Genomic DNA, 26,253 nt, shown 5'->3' with positions numbered 1-26,253 from the left:
ACATTACGGGTGGTCCGGTCACAAAACTCGATAGCAATGATAGCGTGGAGCAGCGACACGACAGCTGTTAACGAATTGTATTGTGAACTGAACCAGTAAACATGGAACATCGGGCCAACGTTCGCACGTGGTTGGGAACCGTTCGCCCCAACAATGGCCCAACGATCCACGTTTACCGGGGTCACGATCTTTGCATTACGCTGTTGCACGAGTACGTTTGTCCTCATTTAAAATCAGGTCAATTTCCTCGTACACTCGGTGCACTTTTACATTTTCGTAGTTTTTTTGTCGCTTGGTAAATCTCACGCCTGCACAGGTACGTAAATATCCACACAGTCCACCATGCACCCACGCACACATCGCAGGCTGGGTCAACCTGGGAGCGGCTGAGCCCCACTGCATTGTGGATCCCGGTGAAGTTGCACCACTTGTGCACTCGATAGCTTCACCATTAAAAAGAATAATAAATCTGTTCATCTCTTGAGAGTGTATGAGAATCTACGAGTGTTTTTCTCGTGAGATGCGCATGCGTGCTCACCTCTCCGTGTCTCACGCTGTCCCCCAGGATGACTTTGCTGGCCTTCCTCCTGTGCCTTGCACTCGCGCTGCGGGCACACGCAAGGTGAGTTGACGGTGTCGATGATCGACACTCTGATTCTCAAACTCTTTAGGATGACAGCCCCCCTTTCCCTCCCCCCTCCTCTCCCTCCCTCACTCCCCACCAACTTCCCACTCTCTACCAAGTCCACAATACACAGGGAGATGGCATGTTGGGCACGCCGCTGTTAGCAAGGCCCTTGTTTCACTGTATTAGAGTGTTGTTTCACTAGCAACACGGTGCTGACGTCTCCTCCTGCGCACAACTGAAATTTTGCTTGCATTTATCCACGTCACAGAATGTGTCCCCATGCAAGGTTTTCACAGGGAGGGAGCACGACCCATTGGTTCAAGGCCACTGGTGTACACTTTGGTTATGAGTGATGTTCCGTGCGTGATGGTCAGTGATGTTCCGTGTGTAATGTTTGCTGAGTGATGTTCGGTGTGATGTTGGGTGTGCGATGTTTGCTGCATGATGATTGGTGTGATGTTGGATGATGATGGTGTTATGTACTCTGTGTGATGATTGGTGATGGTGATGTCAGTGATGGAGGGGATGCCCAGGACAAAATCACAGTTTTCACAAAAATCCTCGATGGACTCCTCAAAGGATACGACAACCGTCTGAGACCCGGCCTCGGCGGTAAACAAAACCACCACCAACCACAACCACCAATGGCACAACCAAAACAACAACCACCACACCCAACTACAACCACCAATATGAACCATAGCGACAAATACCACGACAACCCCAATCACCAATAACCACAGCCACCAATGCTAGCCACACCACAATCAACAATCCTGGCCACAACTATATCCATTACGACCTTCAATTTCATAAACATAACCACAATAGCTACGATCACCGTGACCCCTGACCGTGTCTCCCCTGTTCCGGCAGATGGGGTCACGGAGGTAAAGACGAACGTCTACGTAACGAGTTTCGGACCGGTGTCCGACACGGACATGGTGAGCACCATCAACACCATCAATGCCAGGCACCACCATTACCATTATCACTATTACCATCAACACCAGCATCACTGTCAGCACTATCATCACTGTCACCAGCACCAGCACCACCATCAGTATCACCACGCCCCAGTATTTTCACCGTATCCCCATGTGCACACAGGAGTATACGGTGGACGTATTCTTCAGACAGACCTGGAAAGATGAGCGCCTCAAGTTCACCGGTGAGAGGTCACGCATGGCTTCGGACGCCCAGTTGTGTGCGTGCTTACATGCGTGTGCATGGCATGCGGGAATGTACGTGGGTGTGTGTATACGTGTGTGTGTGAACATGTGTGGGGAACGTGGTGCTGGCCAGCCTCAAATTACTACCTGGTTCGATACACAATCATTGCCCCTGGGGAGGCGAAAGCAGCCAAGTTGTGGTGCTGGCCACCCACCCCCCTCACGTGCCATGCCGACATTTATACGTGCTCGCTAACAGCACTTGCCCCAAAAGTCTGTTAAATGCCATGGGAGAGGGCGGGGGGGGAGTGAATGTGGAATTTATTCCATTGTACTTTTGTGTACATGCACCCAGGCCCCATGAAAATGCTGCCCGTGAACAACATGATGGCGTCGCGCATCTGGACGCCCGACACGTTCTTCCACAATGGCAAGAAGTCGGTGGCTCACAACATCACGACGCCCAACAAGCTGGTCCGCATCATGGAAGACGGCACACTGCTCTACACCATGAGGCACGCGCGCGCTCTCCCTCGTGCTCGGACGCACGCCCACACCGCACGCTCGTTGCACATCGTCGTCTGCGCCGAGGGTAGAACGTGCACACGAATCTGAGTGTACTACCCGCCGCGATGCATTGGTTCAGAAACAGCGCAGTCATGAACGACAACGGTTTAAAATAAGGTGAAAAGCGCGCAAACATAAGTGTGGAGAAAGACGTGCGCTCGGAAGCGCACCGAGAGATGGAGTGAGGAAACACGTGGATTAAAGAGAATGCATGCAGGTGAATGACATTATCCGACCTATTAAGAAGAGTGCGGGGCTTGGGCAGAATGCGTAATGGCAGGAAGGGATGAAGAGCGATGGCCAAGAATAAAAACGGAGCACGGAGCCTAGAAATGGAACCACACACGACATACACATTCCTATATCACACATACACACCTTCATACCAAACACACTTGCACTACGTGCATTCCATTCACATTACACACGCACATACAGGTAACAAATAAAAAGACAAACACACACACACACACCCTCATAACTACCACACAAATGCCACCACCACGTCCACACATCCATTACGATGCTACGATGTTGCAATGATCTTGCCATGTTACTGTTGAGGCACTGGTGCTGTGATGGCAATGCTACTGTGGTAAGGTTGGTGCTTCGGTGGTCTTGTGATTGCAATGGTTCCGTTGATGTAATGGCGACGTCAATCGTCCAGTGATAGTGACGGTCATGCGATGGTGGTGCAATATTTACGTGATGGGGATGGCGCAGTGATGTTGATGTGATTGTGGTGTAATGGTGCTGTGATGGTCATGTGGTGATGTTTAGGCTCACCGTTCACGCCGAGTGTCCCATGTCCCTCACCGACTTCCCGATGGACATGCACGTGTGCCCACTCAAGTTTGGGAGCTGTGAGCTACAACAACCACAACCACCACAACAACAACCACCACCGCAACCACGACAACCACAACCGAGAGAATTACATACACCACAACCAGAACTACCAAAACTACTACAACTATAAAAATAACCACAAGCACCACAACTACAACAACAAAACACGATAACCACAACCACCACAACAATAACCAGAACCACCACAATCCCCACGACATTAACCACAACCGCCACAACAACCGCATGCACCAAAACAACAACCACAATAAAATAAACATAACCTTTACCATCACAACAAACACAACAACAATGACCACAATCAAAAAACCCTTACCATCAAAAACATAACCATGCCCATTATAACCACCACACCCTAATCACTGTAAACATCACATGCACAACAACCCATCGCTTACCATAACCACCACCATCTTCCACAACCACAACAATTATTACAATGACACTATCACCAAGCACGATCACCACTTTTATATCTGTGTGTTAAACTTATTCCGCACCGTACGTAGCCAATCGTAGCTAAACGGAGGCTGCGAATACCAACGCTGCTGTGGTGCAGTTTGTCACGGTGTGTGGCGTGGTGCAGCAGGGTGGTCTGTCACGGTGTGGCGAGGTGTGGGGGAGGTTGATCGCGGTGCGGTCTGGCTTGACGTGGTTCTGCCGAGGTGGCGGTCTCGTGCAGTTTGTCAAGGTGCACTGGTGCGATTGCGGACTCTCATGGCGTCGTGCGGTGTGGTGCGGTGTGGTGTGGTGCGGTGCGGTGTGGTGCGGTGCGGTAGATGCATACCCAATCTCGGAGGTGCGCTACGAGTGGACCAATGGCAGCAACAACTCGGTGAACGTGGCGTCCGATGGCTCCCGGCTCAACCAGTACCACCTCTACAAGCAGACGGTCGGCAACGAGACCAAGAGGACGAGCACAGGTCCGCATTACGGAGACGGCACTGGAGGGGGGGGGGGGGGGACACGAGGCAGACAGGGGTACTAGGGATCACACCGGGGTACTTGGGCCGGGGGACAAGCAGTTTGTTTGTGTACATTGTCCACACTGCATTGTTTTTGCACCTTGTATTTAGTCTGCAATCAATTCCCGACTGCGCTATTCTCTTGTTCTGGAACCTTGGGGATGCGCTGCATGGGAGGTGCGGTATAAATAAGAGCGATAATTACGGAACAGAGGGGACACACTGGTGCAATGGAGCACAAATGACACTTGAGGCAACACACAAGGGAAAAAGAAGATACGCAGTGATTCACAGGCACACACACAAAGACTCCCTGCGACATGGGGAGACACATGGTGACGCTGGTGGGTGTGGGGGCGTGCAATAATTTGTAGCATCTCGTTTAGATTCTCTCTTCATTTGTTGTTTCGTTTCTAAAATTGCATCTCCTCTGTTAGCCTGAGCGTAACACGAGCGTATAATTTGTACACGTAACAACCAAGAAAACCACACAAGATCCTCATGCACGCGATGCACATATACGTGCACCCGCGGGCCTTAGGAATCGATATTGCATTGATAAAACGGTGCAACGTTAGACGCCGAGTGTGTGCGGTGTCTGTGCGCAGGTGAGTACACGGTCATGGTCATCGACTTCCACCTGCAGCGGAAGATTGGGTACTTTGTGATCCAGACCTACCTGCCCTGCATCATGACAGTCATTCTGTCGCAGGTACGGTCCACACCGCGCCACGACGGTTCACCCAATGCACTGAGCACACCATGGGTTCCCCCAGGGCTTCATTTCTCACCGGTTATTTTTTCCGGGTCGCTAGGACATTTGAGCAGGCACGCGACTAGTATCCACAGCCATAACAGGAATTACATTGTGGGTCATCAATTCAAACAGACCTGGCTGAGATGAAGCACTGGGTGTAGCCCTGATATTGGCGACAACACGGTATCCACCGTCTAGATTATGGTACATGCCACGCCAAGGGACGCACATCTACAGCTCATGCAACACCAAACATACCATGGTACACATCACAAAAAGCATGCCACAATAGCCATGTCAGGCCACCTACTCTGTGGGTCTGGCAGCCCCCCCCCTCAATATATTATTGTATTCATCCAATGTTGTTTTCATCCACATTACTTCTGTATGAACAATTTATTGAATACTTAGCCAAATGAGGCTCTTAAATATCACAATCTACAATAGATGCATTTAACAGGTCTACAAGGCGGCAACGACAGTTTGTGTAGGCAGTCCGGTAACACGGATGTTGCAGTCTGAATATCGCAACCTAAATTTAGAAGAAAAAAAACAACAGGGCCTTGTTATCACGGCCAACAGTGCAACCCGTTGGGGATTTATCACAGCGTAGCTCAAAGTGAAAAGAAAAAAACTCACGTCCTGGGGAGCAGCAGCCAGCAGAGCGGGGAATGAGTGGAGCAGTGGCTCCAGCGAGCGGCGCTGAGCCCCACTCGCTCGCCTGCTGCTCCGACCCGCCGTCTTATATATCACCCAACAATTTATCTTCTTATCTCGAGTGTACGGCAATAGCCTTCTCCGCAGCGGCACCACCCATTACGTGCATTCGAGCGACCTTAAAACGCAACGAATACCGCCACCATCATCCAGGCGAAATGGAACGGCGTTAACCCCCAACGATGATGCCCACCCTTTGATGCGCCCAATCTGCGGCCGATTTTTTTTTATTCCTCACATTTCCAGCCTCGCCCACGGCTCCCTTCCTCCGCGAGTGAGTTAGTGAGGATGCTACATGTACCGGGTGGGTGGCAATCGCCCAGCCAATTTTACTTTCCGTGGCCCAGTCCACCTCTTACCGCTCCTCACTTTCACCGTCGCGACGTTGGGTCCCTGCCGCCGAGCAAAGTCAATGCCAATTTGACGTTCAGACAAAAAAAACACCCGGGGTTAGAAATGTGATAACGGAACGAGCTTTTGGCGTGGCTTCGTGGTTATTAACAGCGGCTAAAGTAGTCGGTGCCAAGCCTTTTGTGCCCTTGATGGCCCAAGTGGAAAATCGATGTTGCTACAGTGCAAATTCCCCGATGCGTTATTCAGTCATTCTCAATTTGAAACTGATTAAGGTAGACGAGTTGAACGATGGTCCCCTTCTGAACCCTTCCCCCCCCCCTAGCCATATGAAAGCAAAAGTAAATTGCCGAGCTGCTCACACAAAGCATTAACCCCTCTCACTCAAAGGTCGGGTAGTGGCACTCACGTGGAAGTAGTTTGCGGGATTTGCATACGTGACGGGAAAGTTTTTACCCCATCATATTCTTGCATAAGACCGTTTGAGATACATCAGTCGCGAGGATGAAACCCTCATTTAAAAACACGCTCCTGCACAATTCTGCTTTTCAACTCTTCAAACACACAATTTGCTTCCTCGGCCAAAATGGCATGACATATCTAAGTGTATTTTCTCTATCTACAAAATGCAAAATAAATTTACGGCTGTACTTCAATTCTATCTTGGTTGTGAGTGCTCTTTTGCACGTAGGGTTTGAGACATCTTGTTGCGACCTAAATCTGCCCCTGTCCTAGCACGTGACCCAAAAACTCAGTCTTAGTGAAACCTATCTGGTATTCTGTCGGCCTTGTTAAATTGTATTGCCTGAGTCGTCAGAGAACCTGAGTAAGTACCGTCAAACGTTTCTCCCACGTGTCTGTGTGGACACGCGGGAGGATGCGCTCCGAGATGTCCTGGTGGGAAGGGCACTCTATCAAAAACAACATTCTAATTACTTTTACTATATGTTATTGTAATCAGCGGTATGTGGTATGTCCCCGATGAGCATCATCACCATCATTCGACTAAAGTCAGCTGGAGCTTTCAGCCTTTCACCATTCCAAACGGCATCATTTGTGAGTTGGTAGCGAACGCAGTTTGTCGTGAAGGCTTCCTTTGGCAACATGGCTTTCCTGAGATCTGCAATCACCCAGACAATGCCCACGACACCAGACACACTGCGGTGTCCACCAGGCTCCAGACATCATCACACATCACTCCTCGCTCCACAGCACACTACTTTAGGCATTACACGATATCCCACCATGCATTGCACATCAAAGACAAAGATCCCCTGTGCAGCCTTAACAGACTGTTGGGACGAGTGCTGTTAGCGAGCACCTATAAAGGTCAGCACAGTACATAAGAGGGTGGGTGGCCAGCACCACGCCTGACCGCCTTTGTCTCCCTAGTGGTGATGTTTACACACCGTGCCAGGTATACATTTGAGGCTGAGTCCACCTAGGGGAGGACCAGGAGAATCGTTTAAAATAATCGTCATTGGTGGTGGTGGCCATGAGCGGGAATCTAACTCGGGTCTCCGAGTTTGTAGCGCAGCGTGCTACCCACTACACTACAGCTCCCCACATTGCACACCACACATTACACCACACACCATGCTACTCTCAACACACTACACAGATCTACACTACACCTTACACTACGCACGTGGTTTGTGCCCTGAACAGGGTAGGGTTATTACGAGGCTTCAGTTGTGTATATGTGTGTGCACGTGTACCTGTTTGCATGTGCATGTGTCTGCATGCATGTATTTGTGTTCATATTTCTCTCTGTATATATTTGCCTGTGTGTATATGTCTGTGCATACATATGTAGTGAGTCAAACTGAGTCGCAGACGTTGTTCTTTAGAGGCAACACTTTTATTGTAACATCAACCCGTTAACACAAAGGGGTAACTGCCCCTTCACCAGATACAGCCTAGGGTGGTGACCACCCAGCTGACTACTCTATACGTAGGAGTTACAGCTACGAAGGGTCAGACCCTCACTCGGGTCCCCGACCACGTGTTGATGCCTCGTAGAGCTTCCAGCTTGTAGACGTGGAGCTTCCAGCTTGTAAAACGAAGAACCCCGGTCCCTCCCAGGGACCCACCTTATATCCCCCTGGGTCGGGGCGCTCCGCCCTTGGCCCCGCCCGCCTTTTCGAGCGTTCTGGCTCCCTCTCAATCCCTAGCACCCCAACCTGGGGGCCTCTCTGTGGACACTCCAGATCACGTGTTTACGGGGTCAACCAGAGTGCCATGGCCCGGGGCAACCCTGTCCCTGGGCTGACATTCTCCCGCTCCCCCTTGTGGGAGCCCGCACTGCACGCCATGCGTGGTGCCCGCGCTATCCCAGCGCTCACCAAGCCATGCTCAGGCTGGTACTACACCCGCCCACGGAGTGTACGCGATGACGGTGCATCGCACGCCGTGCTGTGCTAGAGCCGGCCTCACATAGCAACCCACTCAGTGCTGTCCGCGACGTAGGAACATCGCACGCCATGGCCCTCTCGGGCCGGCACCATACAGTGACATCCCCGATGTCACTACACATACATGCATGTAACTGAATGTATATTTATATCTGTTTGTGTGTGTTGTGCCTGAAGGTGTCATTTTGGCTCAACCGAGAATCCGTCCCAGCCAGAACGGTCTTTGGTGAGAATTCTTTAACACACACATACACACACAGATCCCCCATGTAGCTTACATCAGCTGTTGAGGAAAGTGCGGAAAGTGCTGTTAGTGAGCACCTAATGAAGGTCGCCTTCATCTTCCCAGTGCTGATGTTAACACACCGCACCAGGTACTCATTTAGGCCTGAGTTGACCTAGGGGATGCTCCGTGCCAATTCAGATATCACTTGCCTCTGATGTTTGCTTTGGCCGGGAATCAAATCAAGGTTGTCAGGTTCATAGCGAATCGTATGAACCAGTGCCCTAACGCTCCTCAAACAGAGATACAGACATGCATGGTCGCATGTACACAATCACATCCCTGTGTCCCTCCAGTGCCTCTGTCTCCACGTTTCTATCTCCGTATCCTCATCTTGCCTCTGTGTCTCCACTCCCCATGCATCACTGCATCCCCTACATCCATTCCCATATCTCGATTTTCCTTTCGTGCCCCATGTCTCCCCCATCTTCCCCATATCTGTGTCTCCCCATGCCCCTGTATCTCCCCATCTCCCGATATCCTCCCTGTGTCCCCACGATCCTCCGTATGCCTCCTTGTCTCCCTGCCCCTGTGTCTCCACATCTTCCCGTGTCATTCCTTTGTCTCTCCGTGTACCTCCGTCTCCCCCTACCCCCGTGTCTCCATGTCTTCCCATGTCCTTCCCGCGTCTCTCGGTGTGCCTCTGTATCCCCCTGCCCGTGTCCCCGTGTCATCCCATGTCCTTCCTGCGTGTCCCCGTGTCCAGGCGTGACGACGGTGCTAACGATGACGACGCTGAGCATCAGCGCGCGCTCGTCGTTGCCTAAGGTGGCGTACGCCACGGCCATGGATTGGTTCATCGCCGTGTGTTACGCCTTCGTCTTCTCAGCGCTCATCGAGTTCGCCACCGTCAACTACTTTACCAAGCGGGCCTGGGCCTGGGATGGAAAGCACGCGCCACCTGCTAAGGTGATGCACACCCACGACAACTGCCATAACTCAAAACAAGTCGTCAAAAAAAATCACGCATACACTTGGACTTAGTAACGTTTTACAAACATTCGTTTGTATGGAAACCGATTACGGGTTTCTGTCAGTGCAAACACATGCCTGCAAATAGTCCTATTTGCTAAGGTTTGTGTTTCAAGTCTTGGGCATTCCCTTGATCAATTTGGCTGGTTTTCTATAAGCCCATAAGTCCATAATAGCAACACAACTTGGTGTTAAAGTTGTTGGTTCACTTTGCATCACCTTTAAGAGAGTCAAAGTGACACCACTATAACACACACATGTGACGGAAAGAACAAATGCATAAATGCTATTAATCTTAGTTTGAAAGCGTTTATTGCTGAAATGCTCAACCACATAACCTAGTAGAAATGCAGTGACCTTTTAGCCATGTTCTATAAATAAAACTAAAAATTTTAATTTTACCAGGTAAGGCCTCTTACCCATATAGCTCTTTTTTCAGAAGCAACTTGGCCACAAATGATAGCTCAACGAAGTGGCTTATCACGTAGAAATTTCTAGAAGCCAATTACTCTAAACGCATGTTGATTCGACTATAAAACAACCTCGCACACACTGTCCTCACCTCCCACCAACCACGTCAGACCTCCGACTTCGCTTTCCGGGCCCTCCACTGGCTCCCAATCCCCATCAGAATCACCTTCAAATTCGCCTGCCTCTGTTACACTGCCTGCAGTACCGGTTGCCCTCCACACCTCTCAGACCTCCTGACGCCCTGCTCCCAAACCACCACCAGAACTCTCCGCAGCTCTACCCAGGAGTAATTCTCGACACCGAGAGTCAGGACCACGATCGCCATGCGTCGTTTCTCTGTTGTCGGCCTCTCCACCCGGAGCGCCATTCTCCTACCTACCTTTAAGCGCCTTCTCACAAAACATCTTTTTATTGTCACTTTTACTGAGCGGATCTCTGAGCTGGGCTCTGCGCCCCAGGTTCGCTGCCTTTGGACAAGTGAAAACTGTGCGCGTTACAAATTAGCATTGTTACTATTATTCGAAATGTGGAGGGAAAAAACGGAGGATCTGGAGAAAAATCCACGCGATCACGGACAGAACATGCAAACTCCAAAAATACAGGCGTCAGGGTCAGGATCGAACCCTTGACCTCCTGTATACCAGGCGAGGTAGTTAAAATCTCGCCACCATGGCACCCAGTAACAGAACTTGCAAAGCATGTTCGTACTGTATTGCATAGTCACAACAGTAATCCCAACCCCAGCTCGGTCATAACCCCTAAATCACCCCTAATCTGCTAATCCCATACCTGATCCCAAGTTAATTTTCCCGAATGTGCCCAATCTTTTCGGAAGTCAAATGCTAAACAGACATATGTCTGGCTAGCCCTGGCATAGGAGACTACCCAGAAATACCAGGTGTGGGAGGATTGAGATACGAGATGGTTAGGAGATGGCACACAGCAATGGATACTTGAATACATCAGTGTTCTCCGGTTTCCTCCCGCATGCCAAAGACTCACGGATGATATTGCCCAAATTTCCCAATGCCGGAGCCAAAAAAAGTGTTGAGTCTCAGTGAAGCTCTTCTAGACAAACATATATATTTCTACATGTGTAATGGGCTCAGATAGGCGCACACAACTTCTTGGGAGGCAACACTATTTATTAACACCAACACATTACACTTAACATAGGGTGGTAACCACCGACCTGTTTTAACTAACACGCACCATCATTCTCTACCACGGACTCTCGGATACACGAGCGTGACCCAGCCAGGTGGGCTACTGGCGACTCCGCTGACTGGAGGCTTGACTCTTCTCAGGAGGCGTCTTCACGATGCATCTTCATTCTTGACACGGCAGCCTCGAGCACCGTGAGGAGGCCACCTATATCGGCCTCGGCGTGTCTGGGCCCTTCCAGAACCCTCTCGAAGCTGCTCGGCTGTCCACGTGGCCCCCCAAGGTGCCCCCGGCCCCCACCTTGATCCGATCACGTGTCCAGCCAGGTTCACTCAGAGTGCCACGGCCTTACACAACCTCCGTGGCCTCACCCACGGCCTCCAGATCCCTGAACCGGCCCTGACGTCATTCCCACCTCCAGACGGGATGACGTGATGTGTCTGTGTTTAGACCCGCGGGGTAGTGACGTCACACGTGTGTGTGTGTGTAGACAGTAGTGACACTGCAAGTCACTACAAATGTGTAGGACTCGTACTCTCGTTGTCTTTCTCGTCTCGTTTATTCACGCGTAGAGTTCACACCTCCTCATCATCGCTCCGTGCCTCTCCGTTCGCTCCGATGTACAACTCGCCATTAACAACACTCCATGTCTCCCCGTTTCTACCGTACACTGTATTCTCTCTATTCACTACTACCGTACACTGTGTTCTCTCTATCCACTGCTACCGTACACTGTGTTCTCTCTATCCACTGCTAACCGTACACTGTGTTCTCTCTATCCACTCTACCGTACACTGTGTTCTCTCTATCCTTATCGTACCTATCGCTGCTCACTGCTGCTCCGTCTCTCTCCCGGGCACCAACCGCTCCAACTCCAATCCCAACCAAGACTCCCGTCTCTCCGTTACGCTGTGCCCTATATCCCCGCACCAATCAGTCCCAATCAATTACTCCATCCCCCGCTTTGCTACTCGCCCCCAGGCCCCCATCCTCACGTGACCATGTTATTGCCGCCAGGCCGGCGTCGGTCATTAATCACTCACCCTCCTGACCAATCACCGGCCTGCGTCCTCAGTCACCCCTAACACCTGTCGTGTCTCTTAACGACCCCCCCCCCCCCCTTAATGCCACGACAACAACAACCGTGTCCTCAGATGCTCCCACTGTACTCTGCTCGCTTGCCTAGCAACAGAACGCGTGGCGCGTGATTTCAAGTCCTACACATGTACAGCTCTTTTGTCAATCTACTGCTGGATGAAGACCTATGCCACACTGTGCGGGTCATAGGAGTTATTTGACTAGTGCGAGTTGAAGGTGGGGAGAATAGATGTACAATACAAGAATGGATTTTTCTGCACTTAAGTCTGCCACCCACCACGTAACCCCGTAACCTACAACACCTATTATGCATGGTGATTGCCCATCCAAGCGCTATCCAGGCTCAAGGCCTGCTTGGCTTCTGAGATCTGACGAGCTCGGGCGCATTCCACGTGAATTGGTCACTGACGATTTTGGTCACTTGGACATTATTTACAATGTACTATTATTTTAACCATAACATGATCGCCGGCTTTGACATTCACCGTGCAGAAGAAGGAGCGCCCCCTGCCATTGTCCATGGGACGCAAGCGTCACCACGCCATGATGCGTGCCCTCGAGGGGGGAGCCCCCCTCTACCCGCGCACCACTACGCTGGGTCACCAGTCCCGCGGCTCGCACTACCCGCACACCACAGCCCTTGGTGCCGTACTCACGGGCAAGGCGGCTATGCAGGTATGGCACACACCACTATACATCATACCACAGCATACGACATGTTATGCCGCATGCCACGGCGCATCGTACGCCATCGAACCACATGTCTCGCACGGTCGTAGTACACCACAAGCCCGCTCGCTCAACGTTCCCCCCCCCCCGCTTTCCCCTTTGCCGTTCAGGGGGTCACGGGGGGCTTCTCATCAGGGGTTTACGGCCCCCCCCGCGAGGGCCAGGCCGTGCTCCGAGGCGTGGGCGGTGCGGTACCCCTGCACCTGGGCAGGGGGTGCGTGGCCGCCGAAGGTGGTGCCCACCCCCCCGTGATGCCGGCGTGCTCGACGCCGCGGCCCCTGCGCACCTACAACAGCGTGAGCCGCATCGACAAGCTGTCTCGCGTCGTCTTTCCCATCCTCTTCGCCATCTTTAACCTCGTCTACTGGGCCACCTACCTCAACCGCAAGAAGCAGCCCGGGTAGGGAGTGTAAAGGGGGCGTACGGAACCCCGCGGCGAGGGGGCGGAGGGACGTAGTGCACGCTGCCACACACGTCACAGATACAAAGTTTAGGATCATCCGAGGGAAAAAATGGATTTGGGTTGATAACAAAAATGACTTTTGGCGGCACAAGAAGTGACATTACCTCCCGTGAGGCCACTGACATCCTTTTCCCACGTGACTTTATTTTTTATCATATGTGATGTTGCTTAACTTATGAACATATACAAATGTTTGAACTCAAATTATCATTCTGATGGAACTTTATGTTGAAAATTTGTATTTCATTATAAATATTGAATATTATTTTAGAATATCTTCAGTGCATAAACAATTAGTTATTTAAACCCGAAATTATAAAAAAAAAAATCTGATACACGAATAAATTAAATACAAAACTCACCCCTAATAATCCATCAAGGGTTGGGAACCTTCTGCTGAGGGCCAGATAGACATTTCAATACCGTTTAGCGGCCACTCGTTAACACACGCCTTCCCTAATAACAATGAGACAAATAATACGTGTGTCGCCGAGTCTGAACGTGCTAAAGTGACTGAACGTGCTAAAATGATAAACACTGTGTTGCCAAGGCTAAAACATTCCCCGCTAGTGGCTCATTAGTTTGGCTAAGATTCTTGCATTGACTGATAAATATCGTTTGCTCGTCGTTTCGAAGTGGTGGGCCTCATGTGACCATGGCCCAAATGAAATGGAGTCGAGGCCCGTGCGTGGCCTGCGTGCCATAGGTTCCCCAACTTTGTATATGCATATGGTATGTACAGGATAACTTTATAGGACCTACCTAGTTTTAACAACCTAGATTTTGGAAACTAATGCCCGTATATTTACATCAAAAAGCTGCTGCCAAGCGCAAACAAAAGCAGATGGAGACAAATTGGAGGTTGAATATTTCTCAAAATGTGTTTCAACTGCCGGACTGCAGTACACACAGCCTCTGCAGTCTGCGTTACGAGTTATTAGTTTCCTGCACAGTGCACTGACTGCAATTTAAATGTAATTTAAACTCTGTACCCGTGGTACACCATGAGAAAGGGAGTAGAGCCAAGGATAAAATGTTTGGAATCAGAAAAAGGAACGGGAAAGGGAAGAGATGCTGGGACGGAAGTCCTCAAGACGGACAAAGATGGGCACAGCTCGAGATGAGCAGCAGGAAGAAATAAGGAGCGCCGTGCCAGAAGTGGAGAAGGCATGAGCGAGCCAAGATTTCAGGAATGAAAAGGGGAAGGAACAGAGGGAGAGAAAAGACGAATCAGAAGTGAGCTGCACGGAGTAGCGTCTGTTTTCACAGGGGGCGGTGGAGGGGAGGGATTCAGTGGGGGTTGCCACACACAAGTCACGTGGTTTACGGGAGGCTTGAGCTGATTGAAATATTTAGTGGCCGATCACAGGGTGTAGCAATTGTCATGTGACAAGACAAAAAAGAAGGCACCCTCCATTTCCCCCGTTTTTGGCCAATTGGAGAAAGTGACATCACTTGCCTCTGCCGTGAATGTCAAAAAGCAGGGGTTGATCTAATGGCAAACGTCAGCCGTCATTTATGCACTTCTGTTTCTGAAATGTTAATATCTGAGATGCATATGTTCTGTCCTTTTGAGCTTAGCAGCAACTTTTGAACACAAACTTAAAGCCACGCCTGAAACTATTCTCTTATATTTATGTTGTAACAATGCAAATGTTCAATTACATTCGAACATTTATTGGGGTTTTTGTTGTTGTTGGGAATGTTTTGTTAGCTCGGGTGGGCAGCACTGAATTTGGTGCATTCTGAAATGATGAGTATGGCAGAAAGCTCCGTGTGCGCTGTGGTTTTAGCTGCAACCTCAGTGAGTGACGAGCACGAAAAGACAGTGTGGGCGAGAGTCTGGGGATAGGTAAGAAGGCAACAATAGAATACAGGGACGCAGGGACAGGGGAAGGGCAGGGGGATCACACAAGTGCAGCACAGGGTCTGTGGAGGTGAAGCATCGTTCGAGAAGATTTTGAGCAAAGTGCGACCAAGTTTAAGGAGACCGGCGGTGTTTGTGATGCTTAAGCGCTCTGCTAGGCCTCTGACATTGCAAAACATTTGGTGAATTTTCTTTAATGTGACTACGAAATTGCAATCAATATGTACACCAAGTTAAAGTGTAGAGGTAACGAATGAGTGTTAAAAAACGTGTTTGTTATACCACAACTTACGTAATATTTCACACGGGGCAACATTATTCGTTGTAAAGATACAGTACTTTAAAACGCCATCGGGATTTTATGATCAACCTATATTATACAGGGCACACAATACGAGAGCTGGAATGTCCGATTCTCTAAGTAACCGATTACTTTACTGATTATCGGTTCGATTATACGACTAATCGGATGACACAAAAAATAGTTGGGGGGGGGGGGGAAGTCTCACCTTTGTTCCCCCATGTGTGACGATGGACGGGAGGTGTTGGGCGGAGTTTTATGACAATTCAGCATCCTCCTCGTCATGCTGGGCCAGAGTAATCAACCACAAAAAAGTAGCAGTTCACCCGCATGGACTTTTCAATCTCACGATTTGGCTGTCAAAATATGCACCGGGATCAAAATACTACGGTTGGAGAAGCATCTTCTTGGTGAGATCTTTCCTTTCCCATAATTGATGAGATACTAAGCCTAAATGACAACGGCCACAATGAATGTTCACACAAAAGCCACAATGAATGTTCACACAAAAGTTGGCGATTTGTTCGACCAATTGTCCTAGCATCATAGACATACATCACACACACACACATCCTGTATGCTTTGACATTATGGTGGGGCCAAGCAGCTGATGTCATGGGCCCTGGCCACCCACCCACAGATGACTGCAATTGGCCATTGATGCCTTTAGCATGTCAGTCATTGTACTAGCCTGGAACCAGAGGAACCCTGATGAAGATTTGCACAGGCGTTGCGTACTGCAGACTGGCAGGTGGAACATTTAATGTGTGCGTTTAATGTATGAGGGCACATTCCGCTTTTTTTGTATACACATACGTTTTACACATTCGTACAGATATTACACATGCTGTAACGCAGGATCATGGGAGGCTGATGCTATCTATGCTCTCGAGGACAAACGCACACATCGTCCACATATACACGTGTATATGCACACGCGTTACAGAATATTTCCAAAATACTTTCAGACTTGTACATAATCCATGAACATTCATATATGTACACGTGTATATACATGTATATACATGTATACATGTATACATGTATACATGTATATATGTACACGTGTACATCGATACATATTTACACACATACGTGATTCAGTGCGTAGTACCCACTAACAGAGGAGGCGTTGACCAAATGTAACATAATGTTGATAAAACAATAAAGTGTGGCGCATGCTTGGAATTGGACTGACAGAAAGAACAACGCGTGGATCAGGGAACAAAATGCAAATTTTAGAGTCATGTCGACTGTTAATATAGAGTATATACACGTGCAAAAAATACACGTGACACTTGAATACAAATATACCCCCTTGCACCTATATCTGTGTATGAGCACTATATCATAGTATTCATAACTTTTTATAGTTATACATTTACATGATTTACATACAATAGATACACACGTGTAATATGCAGACGGGCCGAATGCCCCACACATGCACGTCCATAGACATACATGCAGACACGCGTTAACACAAAGATCCCCCGTATAACCTTAACAGACTGTTGGGGCAAGTGCTGTTCGCGAGTATCGATGAAGGCCGGCACGGTATACAAGGGGGTAGGTGGGTCAGCACCACGCCCGGCCGCCTTTGTCTCCCTAGTGGCGATGTTTACACATCGCATATTATTTGAGGCCGACTCGACCCAGAGGAGGCCCAGATTATTGTCACTGGTGTTGGCCGTGAGTGGGAACTGAACTCAGGTCGCTAGGTTTGCAGCGCAGTGCGCTAACCGCTACACTACCGCTCCCCCACATGCACACGCACTTGCACAGACACATACAACACCACTGCCACTCCTCGCCATTAAGTGACGGTGACGTCACCACGGCGCCTGTGCCAGGCCAGGTGCACTTTGAGGCCGCCACGTGAAGTGCCGAAGGTTCGCTGCTGATAGGTCACGGGACAGACCCAGCAGGTGCCATGGGTTGGATGACTGAGATAACCGGTAGATGCACCCAGCTGTCCTCCATTGCTGCCTCCAACTGCCCAGTAGCGTCCTTCACGAGCCTCCTCAATAGAGGCCGATCTTGATACCGCTGGTACCGGTCATCGGCAATTCCACTCAGCTCCACATCCTCCCATCCCGCATCAGTCCATCTCATCTCCAGCACGTGTCGTGCCCGTTTAACCCCCTCTATGCGGCCAAACAGAAGCTGCTTGGGCATGCAGTGGCTGGGCAAGCGGGATACATGACCCAGCCAACGCACCCTTGCCTGCCGGAGGAGCTCACTTATGGGAACGTGTCTAGATCTGTCAAGGACTTGTGAGCTCCTCACACAATTCAGTCTAGTTAAATCCAGGATGGATCGAAGGCAGGCCAGCCTGAATATTTCTAACCTGCGCAGATGTTTCATTAGAGGGGTCTACGTGTCACAAGCATAGAGAAGGGAGGGTATGACTTTGGCCGAGAAGACCCAAAGCTTAATGTGAAGCAAAAGACCAGGTAGCTTCCACACAGCATTACACAGCTGATGAAAAGATGCCGCCCAACGGATTCGGAGACCTCTGCTATCAAACCCGAGCTGGTCATAAGCACACTGTCCAGGCATGGGAAACTCTCCACTCCATCAAAATCTGCTGCATCATCAATGGGGAGTTGAAGGGGTGGTGGAATGTTTGATGGCACAAAATACCCAGGCAGGTGCTTAGTTTTGGCGGGGCTGATGGTAAGACCCCACCTCTTAGCAGCAGCACCTCCAACTCCTCGTCTGAGTGAGCAGCAATCACCAGATCATCGGCATACAGAACATAGATGACTAATAGGGAGCAATCCCTCGACCGCACTCGGGCATCGATCAGCCTCCCATTGTATTTGTACCAGAATTCCTCCGGTACAGTCATGGAAAGTTTCTTGAACTACGTGCTCAAAGATGATGTGAAATGTGGGAGCCAGAGGACATCCCTGTCGCACCCCAAGGTGAACAGGGAATGGCTGTGACGCCTGCCCACCATCCTGACGGCCCTTAATGATTGTGAGCAGATAGTCAGGAACTCCAAAAGCACACAAAACAGCCCAGGGTCCTGGCCTGTTGATGGTATCATAGGTCCTGACCAGGTCAATAAAGCAGAGATGTAGGTCTTGTTCGAATATACACACACATACTTGCACAAACACGTGCGTATCTGTTTGAAGCAGGGGACCCGAGTGTGGCGACTTTAGTTAGGTGTGGGAGACCTTGATTGGGGTTGGGATATACAGATAGGTGTATAGCGCCTGAGGTTAGGTGTGGCAGACCTTCCACACCCACTGCTAGGGTGTGCGTTAGATGTGCGAGACCTGGGTGTGTGGCATGGGGGCATGGGTTAGGTGTTGGAGACCTGGATTAGGTGTGGGACACTTAGGTTATGGGTGAAAGACCTTAGGTTGATATTGGGGGGGGGGGGGGGAGACCATCTATGGCGTTGGGACGACACCCCAGTTCCCAGTTCGGTGCGGTGGACCGTTGGCTGTCAGGAAGCTGGAATTTGTATAGCCTGGATATTGTCTGCATCACTCCTGGCTACATCTACATCAATGTCTACTACACTAACAATCTGAACTGAAATCTCGAAAAAATACATCTCATTGTGAACTACTTCGTATAAACTCCCAATCTTAATATGCACGACCATCTCAGTCCAGGTGACAACATCTCAAGCTGAATCACAACACCACAATAACCTCAGTTGCATCTCCCACCTCCACTGCGCCCTCAATCACATTTACTACTGTTGTTATTCTTGAAAATTGCGTTGGTATTAATAGTCATAAAAGTATTACTTAAATAGTCGTATCCGTGACAAAAAAATATATAAGTTAAGTTTGCAACTGAAAATACGCCATAGTGTGCGAGGCTGTGTGCGTGCGACTGTGTGGCATAGTTGATTGAAATTGTGTGCGCGCGCGAGCGTGATTGTGCGTGTGACCACGTGTGCAAATCCACACGCAATTGCGCGTGTGCAAGACTGTGTGCGACCGAGCGCGTGTGCGAATGTCTTTGGGTACAGGGTGGCCCAAAAGTAAATTTGCCGGCAAGAGTGCGTCCCTATGTACGGAGAACTTATTTTGCACCGTATATAGCCAACCGTGCTCTCGGTAAACTTTCGGGTCACCCTATATTGTGCAACCATGCTTGCATGATGCGACTGTGCGTTTGTGCGCGTGCGCACGACCGTGCATTTTCCTGCATGAAAAGCACGTGCCGAACGGGCTACCATCAACTCCTCTGTCAATTTGTCATCGTGTTGAATGCTGTCGAAAATAAACGACATGGATTAACAATAAAGCGACTCCATATTTGTCATATTTTATATCGACAGCAGTTTCTTCCACGGCCCTCCACGGTACAGCTTTCTGTGATCACCATCAGGTGTAGTGGCCTAATTTGCATATTATGAAACAAATATTGGTAATCATGAAAATGCAGTGTGGACATGGGGGAGGTAGTTGCACAAGGGCAGACAATTTGTGAAACACTCAAGTCGACAGGACATGTGGGTGTCAGAAACAAGTGTCTTGCAAACCACTGCGTGTACCCAGGTATAGTCATCCACAATATCAGTCATCTGCATCCAGGAACCACACCTGTCAGTCACCGACACCCATGGGGTCCTGGTGTAAAGAACGTGTTGTGTATCACCGTCCCCTTTCACCTCACGTCTCCGCGTGCCGATGGCCTGCTGCACACGTGCGTCTCCAACGATGTAGCCTGGGCATCTTGGTTTCTTGCAAGTTTAAATGCACTCCCACCAAATCACAGCCAACCCACTGCAGAGCTCAACATACCCGCCCTTCACGAGTCCCAGCAATCTGCACTGCCAGAGCCCCCCATCCAAACCGCAGTGCTCGACCACAACTTCCATCCACCCGCCTTCGTAGCCCAGCACCTAGACTCTTCCAGCCCGTGGGCCCAAGGTGCAGTTGCAATGCCTGCACACTCGATAGCTGTGTCAATGCAAGATATCAAGAACTCTGATCGAATTATCATTGCAAGTTGTGCCTCTGCTTCACCTAGGCTGGCGTGCACTGCCAGTGTACGCCATCACGCAGCCCACGAGCGTTGCCAACTTCAAGACATATTAACAGTGGTGTTTTCACACTAGACTTCCTTATTGCGGGTGAAATTGTTTCATTGCGTTATATGCTTCTACGCACATCAGTATATTGTAATTTTCTGTCCTTCAATGTGCCCCGAGATCTGGTTCAAATCTAGTCATCCACAATTCATCGCGCACACCCAGTTACTCATCCATACTCAGGCACCCACACCCAACTGCTCAGCTATAACTTGACACTGGAATCCTACCACTTACACCTTATCACTTACACGCTACTACCCACAGCTATCCACGCATATTTCCTATGAACAAATCACCATATATATACCCATCATCAAAGCTAAACATACTTTCATCCTGGTTAGTACACATATTATGTGCTTGTACTTAGTGGTCAGGAGATGGCAGACAGCAATGGATTCTTGAATGTATCTGTGCCGGGGCCTTTAGGGTTACCACCTCGTAAGTGTGGGATTTCTCTGGGCACTGCGATATCCTTCCACGTGAAGCCAAATACTTGTGAACAGATTTGAACAATCGTTCACAAACCTCAAGAATACTGACACAATGAAGATTTCCTGGGCCAAAAAGAAAGCATTATTATTTATCTGGCACTCACCTAAACCCAGCCACTCATACCCAGCTATTGTTATCCACAGCTAACAAAGATTGCAGTTAATATCATGAAAGATTTAGTTTTAAGTTTGAACAGACATCGTGCAGGTTCAGTGTTAACATCAGGCAATTCCATATCCTGTTTAAAATGCATTTCCCTCATACAAACCATGGGTTTAAATGTTTACTCCGGAGAGCACCGATGTCTCTCTCACTTGCTTCTACCACCACTGCACACACAGGCTGTGATGAACATGCATCTCCATGACATTTAATTAGTAAATGTGGTCTAAATCCAAGGTGATGGAGCACATTCACCACTTCCTTTTACAGCTTTCTAGCCAGCTCTTAAAATATTAATAATAAAAAATACTGCACTTAAAAAACACAAAAAGCACCAAAAATCCAAAGAAATCAACCAATTAAATTAATAAACATCAATAAGTACCGCAACTGAGGACTATGATGATGACGATGGTGGTGATGGATAACACTAAGATAGTATACCTTTATCAACCACACTCACACCGAGCCATTGGAGAATGTAAATTATCACATTAAGTAGCTAATATACAAAATAACATCGACATCACCAGCATTATCGTCACAATCATAATTCGCATTACTATTAGTATCACCACCATTATCATTATCACCACTGATAACAACAACTCTATCATCCATGGGCATGTTTGTCATCACCATAACACAAATATCATAAATATACTCGTCACCATTGATATCATGAACACCACCGTCATTATTACCCTTACTCTCACCATTACAATCATCACTATCATCATGAACAATCAACCATCAACATTATCAAGACCGATCATCACTGTCACAATGTTCATCACTCACACTATTATTATCATCACCGTCATCAGTAACACAACTATCATCAAACATACAAATTTTTGACCTATGTTTTCTGGCCATTCCAGTGTTTCTCCCACATGTAAAAAAACAATTACTCAAAAGGAACAGTCTAAACATCCCAAAGTAGTACTTGATTTGAGACTTACTGAGGTTTATCTGGGTAAAGACAAAAGTCAATTGAAATCGCCATTTGTTAGTGCTGCCACGTTAAGAGTGCTCGGGTAGGTCTCGGCAATATGGTCTGTCACGGCGTTACAATAATTGTTTGTCAAAACTCAAGGAGCGTGGTTCACCATGCGTCAATCATCCAACATATGTTTTACTTAACCTGGGAAAGAAAATTTCCGAATTATATGAAATCCCATTCCGATGGAGGTTTTTGTACGGTCAGTGATGACCAGGCAGGCTGAGACCATCAACTCATTGCACACAAGGACCTTGTTAAACCGTGGGTATCTGGAGCCTGAATTTGAATGCAGGAATCACAACACTGCTGGCTCATTGTCGTCACATGACCACTGGAAGATACACGGCCCTCGAGCTCAAACTGGGGATCTCCACATTGCTGACTAGGCCTCGGCAAGGTAAGGTAAAAGGTAAAAACGAGCCTACCCTTTACCTTACCCCTTGGCATGTCGACACCTTTACTCTTTACCCGGTAAAAAGGGTAAATGACCGTACCTTGCCGAGGCCTAGTGCTGACCCAGCTCTCTGACATGACTCTTATGAGCCTCTCTGGGTCAGGTAGCCTGCTCATTGTACCCATAGTTATGGGTATAATAATTATGGGTACACCTATTAAATTACCTCATGGCCATGTCGATATAAGTTTCAATGTAGAGAAACCTAATCAGTGTGCAAATGGACATACCTGTATATATGGATACATAAAAAAAATGTGCAGTTTGGCTGTACCTGTATTCTCCTGACTACGGCTTGTAAAAGTGTGACTAACCTTAGCTCGTCGCGACACACGCTTGACTTTACGTCAGATCGCGACTGCAAGTCTCGGGGCAACATTTCCCGTTGCCTCCAGGTGTAAATGGTACGCCGCAAAACTCTACAGCCATTGCAGACTGCAGCTCATCAAAATGCAACGCAGGACACAGTATAGTAAGCGTGTAACGATTCAACCCCACCACAACGTGATTCATTTTAACAATTCAGTTTCATGGTTTGATACAAGAGTCGATTAATCTTGTTTGTGATATAATCTAGTTTGTATTGTGTCTCATAAGTACGATTTTTGTTTGTTCTGTCTCATTGGTTCCATTAGAAAAAGGTAACATTTGAATATAAATGGATATTATTTGCATGAAATACAAATTATTGAATCTTACAATCACGGATTGAAACAATACATTTTAGATTTATGTAGCATCTAAATGTGACCGCTAGTCGCGATGCTGTAATGCATGCATTGTGAGCACAATAATTCGATTTGAATTGATAAATCGTTAAATGTGGAATGGTGAGGCCAGCAAAAAATATATATAAATAGATGAAATGACACTCAGAATTATAAATCAGCGAGAAAGTTTGTGCAGCAGTGGTGAAGGTAAAGGGAAGGGTTAGAGGGAACAGGACTACACGGCACACAAAAAAAACAACACAACATACACGCACAGATTTTAAAATAACGACAGTACCATTGCCAGGACATTTGGCACCCCTATGTAGGTGTGCCTGCAGCCCTCAGAGCATTAAGCTACACATGCAACCAGAAGTAGGTTTCTCTGCAGCACGCTGCAATTTGTCAGCTCGCAAATTGCAATTCACACTTCAAATTAGCGAGAGAGGTTTCTTTTAAGATCTAGGTGTTTCTAATCCAGGCTTCAATTGAGGCCAGAGAGCAGATTCATATTTGCATGACTGTTTTTGAAACATTGCTACGCAGAAGGGAAGCGCTTTTACAGAAGCAAATGCAGTCGTGCTCTGCTCCTCAAAGTACGAGTGGATGTGGCCACGATAGGGAACATGAAATGCTCATGGGAGCAGATGGGCCCACGCGGCACTCTCATACAAAGTGTGCGTACGCACTTTCCGACTAATCCCACACTGACGTGTGAATAAACACGGAGAGATCTTAAGTGGCGTGAGGGAGAGAATAGGTGTTGAGTGAGCATTGCGGAGGTGTTGAGAGGGTGTTGAGAGAATGGTGAAGTGGGAAGGGGTGGTGAGGCGGTGTAAAGGAAGTGTTCGGAAAAGGCTGGGATTGGACACATGGAAGTGTTGGTGACATACTGTTTCTATAGTAATGAGGAATTGTTGGCGAGTTGATGGTTAGGCATTTGTGATGTAATGGTGAGGTGTTCGTGAGGTGTATGGTTCTAAATTGTGTTGGCGAGCAAGTCATGAATAAGTTACTGGTGCTTGTTTGTGAGGTATTAATGAGGCATTGGGTGCCGGTGAGGTTAATTGGTCTTGAGGTTGATTGGTGGTGTTCGTGTGGTTCTAGTGAGGCATCAGTGAGTTTTAAGTGGAGTATGAGGTGCTAGTGAGGTTCTCGCAAGGTTCAAGATAGCACTGGCAGACGACTGACGGCGGATGGGTGACCAGCACTGTTAACGAGGTGCGCGTGAGTTGCTCATGAGGTGTTAGATGGTGCTGGCGAGCGACTGGTGGATAGGTGGCTGGAAGCAGCGCACGTGTTCGGCGGGAAGCCCGTCACTGTGCCCGTGTGGCGGTGGCGCCGTGTGGGCCGGGTCCCACTCGGAGCCGCGTAGATACTTGTTGAGGACGGCGAAGATGCTGTTGTTTAGGATCTGGTATCGCCGGATCCGCTCCACCATCTTTTTCAATGGCTGGGGCGTGGGCACAGTGGGAGAGCGAGAGGGAAACACCGTGCAGTTACAGCGCAATGATAAAACAATGTGGCTAACGTGCAGTTATTGATCGACAGATGACCTTTTAACATTGTCAGCCATGATCAATCTTCTGCTAGATTAAGGCTTTCCCCAAGTCGTTGCCATCTCTCACAGTCCTGTGACATAACAATGCATCCAGCACATGCACTCAAGCTGAACTCATTGCTTCATCTCTCAACTGTGAACCTCTTCTTGGGCGCGTTATTTACTTTGGCTGCCAGAGCGGCCTGGTGGTGGTGTGGTTGCGTTTGCAGTGCAATTTTGGTTGTGTAATGAAGTAGTATTTGCTGTGGCTGATGTTTGTTTGAATCGCGGTTGCCGTTGTGGTGTGGTTGTGGCTGGCGTACCACGTTCTTGATCACGTCGTCCTTGCCGTCCTGCCTCTGCACCTTGAGCAGGTGGTAGCAGAAGTCGAGGAGGTCAAACCTCCTCTGCTGCCCGAGCAGCGTCATCACCGCACAACCCGCCCAGTTGAGCCCGTCTCCAAAGCACTGCCTACACCCACAAAAACATCAACAACAAGAACCATATCCATAATAACTTCGATCAAAATCAAAGCCATTAACATGTCTGCAGTGTCATCACCGCACAGCCCACCCAATGCAGCCCGTCTCTTGAGCACTGCCTACACTGAACAACCACCATAACCAAACAACTGTATGTGTACATCCTCCCTCTAATAGTTCCTGTGTGCATGTACCCTCCAATGTATATGTGCACCCATGCGTATGTGCATACATGTACCTCTGTGTATGTGAGGGTAACCATCAATGCATGCACTGGGCATATAAAAATTCATCCCCTCAACTCGGGGTCGCGTTTAGACTCAACAATCAAAAATTTTTAGCCACAAATTGATTATTTTAAATATAGCACTCCTAGTGGCTAAAAGGGTCAATTAAACCAATCAAATATAACAAATTACCATAAAAAAACTGGTTCTTACGCACACAATTAATAATAATAATGTATATATCATGTCGTTCATGTAAAATTGCATCCCACATTTCCGTACCAGAGACAAGCAATAAAATAAATAAATGTAATTGA

At 48.5% G+C, this 26,253-nt stretch overlaps 2 protein-coding genes across 3 annotated transcripts in view; one reads left to right on the top strand and one right to left on the bottom strand.

Annotated features, from left to right (window-relative positions):
- The first annotated feature begins 566 nt into the window (after window positions 1-566).
- On the top strand, window positions 567-14,820 carry LOC144718807 (gamma-aminobutyric acid receptor subunit alpha-5-like). Its single transcript, XM_078594357.1, has 12 exons — window positions 567-622; window positions 1,143-1,240; window positions 1,505-1,572; window positions 1,739-1,799; window positions 2,156-2,315; window positions 3,148-3,230; window positions 4,017-4,160; window positions 4,811-4,914; window positions 8,619-8,667; window positions 9,431-9,633; window positions 12,922-13,104; window positions 13,269-14,820. The coding sequence occupies exons 1-12, from the start codon at window positions 567-569 to the stop codon at window positions 13,560-13,562; spliced, it is 1,503 nt and encodes a 500-aa protein (XP_078450483.1). The 3' UTR covers window positions 13,563-14,820.
- Window positions 14,821-20,072: 5,252 nt separating this feature from the next.
- The window catches only part of LOC144718806 (cytoplasmic FMR1-interacting protein 2), a 34,271-nt gene continuing 28,090 nt past the window's right edge, over window positions 20,073-26,253 (bottom strand). For both annotated transcript variants that reach the window (XM_078594354.1, XM_078594356.1), the window contains exons 31-32: window positions 25,551-25,698; window positions 20,073-25,140 (exon numbers count right to left, since the gene is read on the bottom strand). In XM_078594354.1, coding sequence (XP_078450480.1) covers window positions 24,934-25,140; window positions 25,551-25,698 — 355 coding nt within the window. In that variant the 3' untranslated portion in view covers window positions 20,073-24,933. The remainder of the gene's footprint in view (window positions 25,141-25,550; window positions 25,699-26,253) is intronic.

Source organism: Lampetra planeri, chromosome 5 (genome assembly GCF_965212315.1).
Source record: "Lampetra planeri chromosome 5, kcLamPlan1.2.h2, whole genome shotgun sequence".
In the NCBI taxonomy this organism is placed as follows: Eukaryota; Metazoa; Chordata; class Hyperoartia; order Petromyzontiformes; family Petromyzontidae; genus Lampetra; species Lampetra planeri.
Note: the sequence above shows the minus strand (reverse complement) of the source record. Positions and strands in the feature narration are given on the sequence as shown.

Coding starts and splice junctions, on each gene's coding strand:
- LOC144718807 (XM_078594357.1), top strand. CDS start 567: ATGACTTTGCTGGCCTTCCTCCTGTGCCTTGCACTCGCGCTGCGGGCA. Junction 1,241..1,504: donor TCTGAGACCCGGCCTCGGCG/GTAAACAAAACC, acceptor CTGTTCCGGCAG/ATGGGGTCACGGAGGTAAAG. Junction 3,231..4,016: donor CCCACTCAAGTTTGGGAGCT/GTGAGCTACAAC, acceptor GCGGTGCGGTAG/ATGCATACCCAATCTCGGAG.